This window comes from Leptodactylus fuscus, chromosome 10 (genome assembly GCF_031893055.1).
Source record: "Leptodactylus fuscus isolate aLepFus1 chromosome 10, aLepFus1.hap2, whole genome shotgun sequence".
In the NCBI taxonomy this organism is placed as follows: Eukaryota; Metazoa; Chordata; class Amphibia; order Anura; family Leptodactylidae; genus Leptodactylus; species Leptodactylus fuscus.
In genome coordinates, this window is record NC_134274.1 from 56,445,215 (window position 1) to 56,457,068 (window position 11,854).

The window sequence follows — 11,854 nt, forward strand, 5'->3', positions numbered from 1 at the left end:
GATAGGACTGTACACTGGACTCCTAAGCCCAGACTGAGCAGATATTAAAATGGGTTATCCAGCCTCCAAAAATGTAATTCTCAGCAGTGCTAAATACTCACTGTTCCCTTGTACACCCATTGCTTAGCTTTATTTTACTTGCTGCTCCTTGTGTCACTCCTCATCCTTGTAAATATGTGGACAAACCATATTTTCCATGCTTCATCTACCTGCTCTTGTTCCCTTCTCCACTCTCCCCTGTGTGCAAATTCCCTCCTTGCTACAGTTTCTGTTTTGTGTCGCTGTCTGTATTGTGTCTCACTTCTTCAGTCCATGCAGTATTTGGTATCCCCAGAATCAAACCAACTCATAGAATACATGTGAAATGTCATTTTCGCTGCACAGTGAATGCCGTAAAATGAAGCCAATAAGAAAGTCACACAAATGCAATTTTTCTCCAATTCCTCCCCATTTTGAACTTGTTGAATTCATGAAGTATGTTTAACATAAAAATTTGCTTTAAAACCTAGACAATTTGGTGACAGATTCCCTTTAATAAAGCATATGTAAGCTTCATATTAGATGGACTTTGATTGACTTAGATGGAATTAGATTCACCATCTTCTATTATGGCCAATCAGTTATGGTTGAGCCAGCCTGCTCCTGTTGATCCTGACTGCTGTAGTATACATCCTTCAGGCCATTGCTTAATTTCTGTGACTTTATAAGAACATAAGGATGCTATTACATGATGTAGCCGAACTACAGTATTTACAATACTTGCTGTGGTTTTGTGGCAGTGAAAGGTGACGTACACAGTGTCCATATGTGGCCTCTCCGCGGAGTGGCCGCATACGGACACTGGCAGTTTGCTTTAAAAACCCATTCAAATGAATGGGTTTTAAAACTGACCGCAGGGAAGCCGTCCCTCATGCAGTCTCCCCGGGAAATAGGATGGAGACCCGGTGGGTGAACACGGGCACAAGTGTGAGCGCCCCTCACTCTGATCCTTAGGCAGCGCCGCACCTCCCATGAGGCGACCTGAAGCGACCGCTTCAGGCGGCGCTATGCCGGGGCTCCGGGGTAGGGCGGCATTTTTGCTGTCCTGGACTGGCTTAGCGTCACCGAGCGGTGGATTGGGGCGGCCCTGTGGATGCAGCGCTGCTCCAGCGGCCGCCCCTCACGCAGGCAGGGAGAGGACCTGCTCTCTGCCTGCTAACGACGCTCGCTCCGCTTGGCCCCGCCCCCTCCGCTCGGTCCCGCCCCCTGCTCTGCACCGTCCCGCTCCCTCCGCTCGGCCCCACCCCCTCCTCCAGGGGGGAGGAGGCTTTCTGACCTCAGGCGGCAGAAACCCTAGGTTCACCCCTGTCCTTAGGTTTACTGTTTTTCCAACCACTTCAAGACCTGACTGTACAATTCATGTTTGATATAGTTACTCTCTTAATAAGTGCCATTTTTATGAAATAATAGTATTCACTTCCCCTGCTTTATATACCTGTATGCCCACCTGTACCAGTAGAGCACATATATAGATTCAGGTCACTGTAACTACCATTTCATATAGTGAATATAGATTTAATAGTGCCAAGTCAAAATAATATCACATGCTGACAGACTCACTTGCTATCTCTGTTGACACTAAAAGGATTCTCCTAGAGTCATTGCTCACTTAAAAATATACAGGATACTAACTACATCTGAGCATATACTTCACCACAAGTATGCCATGAGAATGTCATTATATATTGGGCCGCTATTCTTAGGCATAATATTTCTCATTGGGAAAGCATAGTCTGCTCTGCGGTGTAACTTTTTTATTTTTAAAACAATGGGAGTCAATGGTTGATATATACCATAAAGTGGTAAATGTAGGAATTATAAGTTCATGAATACTGTCAATGTATACTACCAGTCAGATAATAATTCAGATGCATTCCCTGAAATCTAAACCAGTCAAGAACTGGCATAGATTTCCTATATAACGCAAACCAGTTTTTTGGCATAGTAAATCTGTCAACCAAAGGTGCTTCCACCCCAGCCCACTTTGCTCTCCTTGTGGTTTTCTTTTCCAAAGTAGGAGGAGGGTTTGCCACAAATAGTGGTTGTGCGCTAAAGATGTGCCACAACTATTCCCATCTATGTCCGTTTTCTGGTGAAAGGAAATAGTAAATCACTACCAATGTTTACAGAGCCTTAACAATACCATAGACCAGGGGTCCTCAAACTTTTTAAACAGTGGGCCAGAGGCAGAGCAGGTCGCACAGACATCGGGAGCGATGCCCTCCAAATTTAAAGTGAAGTGCACTCCATGGCCTGGCCCGAGCTCCCCAGGAGCTTCATTATAAATGCACGCCTGCCGGCGTTGTCGGCGGGGCCAGACAAAGTGCTTGGCGGGCTGCATGTGGCCCTCAGGCCGCAGTTTGAGGACCCCTGCCATAGACCATCAGTTAAGTCCATGATAGTAAGCTCTATGGGACATACACTATGCAATTTCTTCCTGACTGCAACAGTAGTAAACTATGTATTCACCCTGCTGGGTGCATTGAAAAATCTGTACAGAATTAAACATTTGGACAGAATTAAACATTTGGTAATACATACACATACAGTAGATGCTGACAAATGTTGCTTTTCTTACACTGTGCCTTTTCTAACACTAGACTGTATGTGGCTCGAGCAGCGATCACTGTATGCACAATCACCACAACATTGGACAACCAAACCTTCCATTCATTAATTCCCCATTAAACATCTCTTTGCAATATATATTGCAAAAAATATAGTATTTAATATAGATTTGGTGCCCCTTTTACTGCTATTCCAGCCTCCATGAGTTATGCAGACGTTTCACTAGATTTTCAAACATGGCTACCAGAATTCTGTTCATTCACCTACAAGAGCGTTATTGAAGGTTCAAGCCTGAGGTTATGTGATAAAACTTGGCTCACAGTCAAGATTCCAATGAATCCCAAAAGTCTTTGGTTTCGAGGTCAGGGCTGTACTGGCCAGTTAAGTTCTTTCACACCAGATTTGGCAAATTATTAACCTCTTAATTGCTTCATGTACTGTCATGGTTATAGAGCAAAGAGTTTTCCAAATCTGTTTTCATAAAGTTAAATACAATCTCATCTTTATGATATACTTTTACTTTATTGGAGCAAGTAGCTCAGACAAACTATAAAAACCGGACCAGCCATTATTTCTTCTCCACCAAACGTCATCTTAGTAAATTCAGACATAAAGCATTCCACTAGTATATACCGATCCCAGAACCATCTGTTTGATGACCAGATGGTGCAACATCACTAATCATTCCTTAGGATACTATTCCTATTTTCCAGAGGTTGAGGATAGTGTAGTTTACACCACTCCAGACAATGTGTGGGATTGTGAATTATGAGCTCACAGCTTCCAATGGTAGATTAGGTGTCAATAGATAATGTTGTACTATGGGCTTCTTTACTTAGCAGAATGTCTGTGAGTTTTGTGTAGCTTAGCGATAGAACAGCAGCATCCACTGAGCACGCAAATATGACCACTGACTTTCTGTAAAAAAAAAAAAAAAAATATTGAGCAGGAGAAGTTGTCATCTGCGGATTGGGACCGGTCCTTTTTGCTCTCTCACAAGCTGGCCCTCCCTTGTAGTGCTCAGGAGAGGAATTATAAGATTCTGTCCCGGTGGTATAGGTGTCCAGTGCTTCTCCATAGGATTTTTCCCGCTGTTCCGGACTTATGTTGGCGCTGTGGCTCCGCTAGGGGTACTATGTTGCACATATGGTGGGACTGTGACGTTCTGCGCCCCTTTTGGGACGCGGTGTTTTCTTTGTATTCCAGGGTCAGTGGGCGCTCGGTGACTGTCTCTCCCCAGCTGGCACTTCTGTCGGTTATCCCTGGTAAGCTGTCGGAGATTAAGAGGGACCTCCTGGGGCACTTTCTCGTGGCCGCCAGGACCGTCATCCCCAGACACTGGCGCAGCCCTACCCCTCCCTCCTTGATTGAGTTCCTCCAGGAGTTCCTTCTTATTCAGCGGATGGAGACCTTGGTGGCGGAAGATTCCCCTGACTATTCCAAGTTTGAACTTCGTTGGCGTCCCTGGGTTATGTTCCAGGAGTCGTCTGCCTTCTCTTCTGCCTTTGCTTGAGTGTGACATGGCCGTCTGTTTTCTTCTCCTTTTCTTCTTTTCTTCTTTTGCTTCCGTTGTGGTTCTTTTAGTCTTCATCTTGTGTTTGTTTGTTTGTTTCTTGTCTATTCCTTTTCCCTTTTTCCCTTTCTCGTTGGGCTGTATTTGACTTGTGCGGAGGGGGGTCTTTTTGGCCTCCCTGTCCGCGGACTGTTATGTTCTTTCATTATTGCTCGACTTCATGTTTGTTGTTTGTTCTGTATTATTTTGAAAAATCTTTAATAAAACCCGTTTAAGCGTAAAAAAAAAAAAAAAATATTGAGCAGGAGAAGTTGAGCAGCTTTGTGAGAAAAGATTCAAGACAATTTGTAAATGATTGAACAAAACAATTGAATGATTGAAGTCCCTGTGAGTTCTGGTTTAGGAGTCCAGTGGATGCTCATAGTCAGTAACTGATAGTCTGCCCTGCATAAACATGTTTAGAAACATACAAACTTGCCCTTACATATTAGGAATGCCCACTAGGCCTTTAAGACCACAATATACAAATTTCTATTAATTAAATACAAGGTATGCTGATTTTTTCCCATAGCATTATATATTAATCTGCTGAGCTTCTCTTGCTGTGTAACAAGCTGCCTTCAGGCTAGACTGCTTGTTTAACATGACCTAATCCCTTTATAGTATCTATCATCATAAAAATTCTATACTTGCTTGAATTTATATATTTTTATCCTGCTAGTGCATTCTTACAAGTGATGTATAACTTGAGACTCTTGGGCCCAAAATTTGGGCTCCTTTAAAGAGGACCTTTCACCACCTCCAACAAAGTCTGGCTGTTGATATCATTTACTAGTTACTTCTACATTGATTCTGGTTCAGATGGAATTTTCTCTTGAGCACACCCACTTTTGGTGCCTGATATGCTATTTAGACTCTGTACTTGTAGGAGGGCAGTGTCAGGCAGGAGCAGGTAAGGGGTGTGATTCTGAGTTCTGACATTGGCTGCCTCTGATTGGAGCTCTGAATCACACCCCCAGCCTGACACCACCCTCTTGACATTACAGAGATTAAATAGCACATCAGACATCAACATTACCTGTGGTTGTTGCTCAGGAATGGTGGGGAACAAAAATTCCACTGTGCTGAAATAAGTGGAGCGGTGCGTATTACCAAATGCTAAGAGCTTAAATTGGTGGAGGTGGTGAAAAGTCCTCCATAAGACTCGGGTACAGCCACAAATTCTGTGCTCTCTACAGCTCTATCTTTATGAATGCAATTTTGAAATTCACTGTGGATGGAGAATGTATTGTTGTTTTATACAAAGGTAAGTGTGGAGGAATCATCCAGCAACGAAACCAGGATATGAAATCAATTCCTTTCTTTATTTCATGTTCGTAAAAAATATATCAAAAAATAAAGCATGCAGTCTACAAGGAATAAAAAAGCTTGCGTCAGACTGACGCGTTTCGGATATGTCTATCCTTTCTCAAAGTCATATCCTGGTTTCGTTGCTGGATGATTCCTCCACACTTACTTTTGTCATTCAACTCCGTACCGAGGGAGTTTTTCATCCGGGCAAGTTCGCAGATACATGGTGGATATCGGACTTCAAAGAAATATTGAAGGGCTACTGCAGGAGGGCTGAGTATAACTTTTCCATTTTTCCCTTTTTCCTAACTATGATATAATTGTTGTTTTATACACCTATTTTATTTGCAATCATTTTGGAACATATTGCCACAAGTGAGAACTTTTATACCAGCACCATAAGACAGCAGCTGATCTTCTGGAATCAACCCACAATCAATTGAATTGGGCTGGCCATATGACCAAATGGATGAGATGTTAGCTCCCTTCCGGAGAACAGGATTAACCAAAACCACATTCACTTTGCTGATACTGTAAAATGCAATGTTTTTTTTTTTTTTTTCTTCAACGGCATTTCTGCGGTAGCCAACAAAAACTGCGCTTCTGCAAGTTATTCTCTTTTCTAATAACTTTGTGTTGTGTCATTCCATTCTTATTCCTTCCAGAAAGTTCTGAATAGACAGACACCTGGATGTCACCATGTGGGTGGGGGTGTCCCTACACATTCTGTTTCCAATCAGTGGAGACACACCCCTTTGATAAGGAAAATGGTAACACCCACTTATCAAATTACTCACACATTTCTAGGAGAAATAGCAGAGGAGCAGTACAATGTAGAGAAAAACAAGAGCCAAAGTGACATGAAAAATATAATTCTTTACCAAATCAGACATATTAGTTATAGGGGCAGATCCCCTTTAACACTTCTGCATACCTATCTATGTAATAACTTAGTGAAGGGTCTTGTTAAAAGAGCACTAGTGTGTAGATTGAGGCAGTCGTTTTGACATGATATAAAGCTACTGTTCTTATGGTCAATGCCTCTGTCATATTTTTCCTAGTTTATAGAACTTGCAGTGTGAAGCGTGGGAAATTGTACGACAGACTGATTGTTCCACATTCTGACAAATGGAATTTGGCTAAACTTTCCTCTGTCAAATTCAAGGGATTCAACGAGTTAGTTGAAAAGCCTTCCATCCCTTAAAGGAGTGCTATGGTCAATGGTCACCGTATACTGGCCTCCTAAGATGCTTTAGATTCCTGGAAATTACATGTTTACTAGAGACGAGCGAATCAAAGCGGACAAAATGGAATTTGATCCAAATTTCAGGAAATATTCGCATCAAATCCAGATTTCCTCACACTTCATGGTAACGAGTCACATTTTTTTCTAAAATGGCTGCTGCACATGTTAGGACATGGAGCAAGGAACTGTGGGAACTCTGAATCAACCACAATGACATGTGTGCAGCCAATCAGCAGCCAGCCAGCCCTCTGATATCACAGCCCCATAAATATCGTCCGCCATGTTGGATTCAGTCATTTTCAGTGTACTTAGTGCAGGGAAACACTTCAGCAGGCGCTAGCGAAAGTGGTAGAAAGACTTGAAAACTAATATTTTGCTCAATCAAAGTTCAGGGAAAGAACATTAGAAGTGTAGGGAAAGGATAGGGAGGAATTTATACAGAGTATTGAAGCAGAACAGGATTCATTTGGGGTGTTTACAGCCTGGTTAATAGGAACAATCCTACTACACCTTGCTGCACTGCCTGCCATTATACTGCTCCTCATTGCAAGTTTGCAATAGATCATACCTGTGTAATTTAAACAACTGGGGTACAGTGTTATTTCACCACTATACAGGCTCTCAGTAGCCCGGAAATATTTGTTATTTAACGCGATTCGCCACAAATTAATTTGAATCGAATTGTTTTGGAAAGTTTGGCGAACCGGCCGAATCAAATTTTTGAAAAATGTTCTCATCTCTAATGCTTACCCCCAGAAGTGTTGTAATGAAACTCAATGCCATAAGAACAGAAAGAATCTAGATACAAGTCGACATACAATCCTCTAAAAGACTTGGCTAGTCTGTAGGAATATCCATAGCTTAATATCTGCATGAATATACAGTATTTATAGAAATACAGGTAAATAGACTCACAAACTCAATAACTGTGCCTTAGACCAAGGGATAATTAGGAAGATGTACCTTACTCATTCCCAAATAAGTCTGGAACCATTGTTCTGCCCAGTGGTAGTAAGGTTAAATAGGTATTTATTATGCAATCTTAAAATGTTGCATGACAACAACCTGGTTACTTATATCATACCCAGTAACATAATTGGAGAAGATGAAGAACATCGATTAAAGGGGTTGTCTATTTTCTAGAAAAAAAAATCTTAAATGTCATACATTGATGTGTAATGGCAAACCAAATTGTTCTCTACTTCAGGGTTTACCCTAGGTCATACAGGCATCCATGGCATCTTAGGAACCTATGGGCATACTGTATCTGCATCACACTGAATATTTTCCACACAGTCCTTATAGAGGAAGCAGCTGCCTCCATGCCATTGTCAACTGATAAGATCCAGCATTCTTGAAGGTTAAGTGTTAAGGTAGATTACAGTCAATACACGTCAGGGATTGACATCTATGAATTTTTTTTTGGCCAACACATTCAAGCTTCATTTTGGTTTAATACACTTTATAGTTCATAAGATCCCATACCCATTAGGCCAAAAGTTAATAAAAATAGACAATGTTATCCATTATGAACATTTTTCTAGTTGAAATATACAAGAAGCAACCGTTTTAGCGGATGGCACATAATCCTGGTCTGGAAAGAAGTTGGCCATGTTTCAATCTGTCTGTTCATACCTACACAAAAGATTTTTGTTTCTATGAAAGATCGTTCACACAAAGATTGTTTGTCCATGTATGGCCACTTGGAATAACTAATGGACAATATGTGTTAAATGTGTAAGGCTGTGTGGGTGGAATGATCAATCCATTAATATTTATTTATCAATATTGCTTCCTTCTACAGATTGAAACTGAATTGTCACGAGGCCATGGGTTGGTACAGTAGATTGGTACACTGGGTTGCTGAGTGAACAATGCAGTTGGTTTATGGATATATGAATAATATATATGCCTCTTATGATGTGGATAGATAAGTCAACATTTACTCAGCTCAAGATCCTTGCCCAAAATCCAAAGGCTGGAAGAGAACACAGCACATGGCTAATTTACATGAGGTCATCTGAAATATTGGTCCATGAATTAGCTGTACAAATAAATAGGGAACACAATATTGCAAATATGATCCCAAGTGCTCACCTCTCTTCTGATAGACTATTTGTCTGCCAAGAATAATATGTGAAATTCAGGCATTACCACCACAAGTAGCTTTGTAGCTAGGCTTTCCTTCCCCCAGAGCAAAGTTTCATTTCATGGTCTTTACTCTGAATTTTAATGCATAAAAGTGTCTTGTTGGGACCCCGACCACCACCATCACCCATAACCAGCAGCCGGGGCACATTCTCCAAATTGCTCCCTAAACAATGCCCCTGCCCACCAGACAAACAGGTGAAATGACAATACAGATTTTCACGTGCTTATTTTGTCATCTATCTAGAATGTAGTTATATTCTATTTTGAGAATTGCACTGGAAAATACAAGAATGTCATATACATAGGACATGTCATGTAAGCCCCATAACTCTTCCAGAGATGCAAATAACAAGTCAATGTATTTTTGGCACAAGTTGAGCTGGCGGCAGATGAAGTTCAGTTAGCTGCTATAGGAAATTATGTCCCTAGAGTTGTTTAGTGTAGTATGAGGTTTCAGAATTATCCATCAAATAATGTTACTACTATTTCTGTCTTCCATGAAGCAGATTTGCTGGTGAAAAGTTAAAAATATAAAAATGTATCTATTTTAGAATCACAAGATTAATGGGGAATGCATTAACCAATGTTTTCATTTGAAACATGGTCCAAAAATATTTATAGGCACACATGAACACTGTACCTGCATTTTTCAGCTTTTCATCTCAACACTTTGGTTTTGGTTGTAGATATTCCTATCCCATGAACATATACGGAAAGTTGTGGAACACAAGACTGTACTCATAGTTGACTTACCAGTCCATCACAGTTGCTGATAGCCACCGTGCCTCCAGGCATATCTGTGATATCTCCCGTATATACGCAATCAGCATGGATAGAGTCATGAGAAACCTCCTGGAAATCCTCCTGCCACTGAATAGTAGCCTCATGAGAAACCAGCTTTCTATTGGGTTTCAAACGTAGATGCAGTTGCTTGCCAAAGATCGTGACATTGAAGTACAGGCACCTATCATCTGACTGAGTTGTTGGTGGATCAGGAATACTTCGGGCAAACCTCTGCCCAGGGTGCTTTAAGGTCATCCTACTTCCTGTTGCTGACACCACGTGGGAAATATATCGTCCTAGATGATCTGTACTGAATGGGACAACCACACCATATTCATTTAGCTTTCCAGAGAAGTGGTCTATGGGAATAAATAAGAGTTTTAGAGGTTTTCAGGTATAACGTGGCCTAAATGAGTGTTAGCAATTCTATTGGTTCTTGAGATCACATCGTTGACATTGGGATCACACTTTTTTTTTTTTTTACCACTAGCCCAATCTTTGCACCAAACACATTTACTTTGACATACTTTAAAGGAACACATTGCTCGTTTGTTGGCAACATATTGACCCTTATAAAACAGAACATGGTTGTATGCTGCAACACATTCACAAAAAACTGAACACCGCTGTAAAATATCGACCCTTGCCTGTATTCTAAGAAACATTTTACAGCTTTCCCAGCTGCATACTCTTATTACACTTTCCCCGCCAGGGGGGAATGAGCAAAGCCTTGACTTGCAGCCTCATCTGCATGAAGAAAGTTTATTGACACCTGTCAAAACAAACTCACATATATTCATTTACAAGTCACAAAGAAAAAATGGATTGGATGTCCAATGCAGGAGTCCGAGCTTTAGCATGGGCCTATGACTTGCAGGGTAATGCAGAGTATTCATTTCTCTATAAATTAGATACATTCACACGGGCACATCATGAGAATTAAATGGAAACCAGCAAATATATAAAGTATAACGTTAGAAATAATAGAAAATAATGAAGTAAACCTTTCCAGAGATATTTGGCAAAGATATTTCACATCTAGTAGCTCAGTTAATCCATTCTGCTTGCTTTTCTCATCTGTCAGCATAGTACAAGGTGGGCTTATTTGGCATTTAACCATTCTAAAGATATCTGATGGATTAAATAAATCTGTACTTGAAAAGTCTAAAAATTGTAAAAATATATTATGTGAACTGTTCATTCATTGCATTAACACAGCTATGAGGCTACCCTGGTAAAGGACAGGCAAAACTTTTAATGTAAAAATTGTAAAATCCTACCTTTAGAAATAAATGAACCCACAGTCAGCCAGCAGAAATATGTAAAAAACCAAGACACAATCCCATAGATGTAAAGAAAATCCATTGGATAAAGCTTGCAGAGGAGTTTGTATAGTTTCCTAGGTAAGAAGAAGCAGCTGAGATGACAGTATCCAGTAAATGTGCAGCTTGCTTGGCCTTTATTCTTCTTTAGATGTTCTCTATTTTGATCAGTTAGAAGGACATTTGCAGATTCAGAGAGAGGAGAGAGAGAGAGAAGGATCCTGCAGGATTTTCTCCAGCCAGCCAGGCGTTTAACAATCTGTTCTCCTCCTGTTGCAGCCCTGCAGATTGACAGATCAGGAGAGGCACACTCTGGAGTGCTGGGGGAGAAACTTACAGCAGCTTTGATACAGTCTTTTTGGACCCTTGTAAACTGTGCCTATCCAGGAGAAGCCCCATCCATTTAGGAAGGCAAAAGAAAGAAGGGAGGAGGAGAAAAAGAGAGTGGAAAAGGGAGGGAGGTCTGGATAGTCAGTGTGCATTGCAACTGCAGCCAGAGGATGCAAATACTGACATCATCTGTAACATTGTAGAACAGACACACCCTGGGTTCCCTCTGTCCCTCCTCTGGACAGAGGGGGTCTCCCAAATCTGTCACATGTGAGACTGTACTTTGCCGGAAAACTTGGAAGGGGGGGGGGGGGGAGTAAAAACAGAATCAGCCTGCATGCATTACCTTGACTGTGAAGAATAGGGTCAGTGTTCCCAGTAGGAAAATGCTTCGGCACTTGAACAAAAATGTTACTTTATTCCCCACTTTTCTTTTCAGGTGACTGATTTCTATTTCTCTTTGTAGAAATGTTATGCTGATCAGCCCCAACAATTTCCCTAACTTTGCAAATATATTCCAAAGTATTTCAAACTTTTCCTTCATTTTGCCTG

At 41.1% G+C, this 11,854-nt stretch overlaps 1 protein-coding gene across 1 annotated transcript in view; it reads right to left on the reverse strand.

The window, feature by feature from the left end:
- Positions 1–11,505, reverse strand: part of ADAMTS14 (ADAM metallopeptidase with thrombospondin type 1 motif 14) — a 120,780-nt gene extending 109,275 nt beyond the window's left edge. The window contains exons 1-2 of the mRNA XM_075258166.1: positions 10,931–11,505; positions 9,621–10,009 (exon numbers count right to left, since the gene is read on the reverse strand). Of these exons, the coding sequence (XP_075114267.1) occupies positions 9,621–10,009; positions 10,931–11,015 (474 nt within the window). The 5' untranslated portion in view covers positions 11,016–11,505. The remainder of the gene's footprint in view (positions 1–9,620; positions 10,010–10,930) is intronic.
- Between the last annotated feature and the right edge of the window lie 349 nt (positions 11,506–11,854).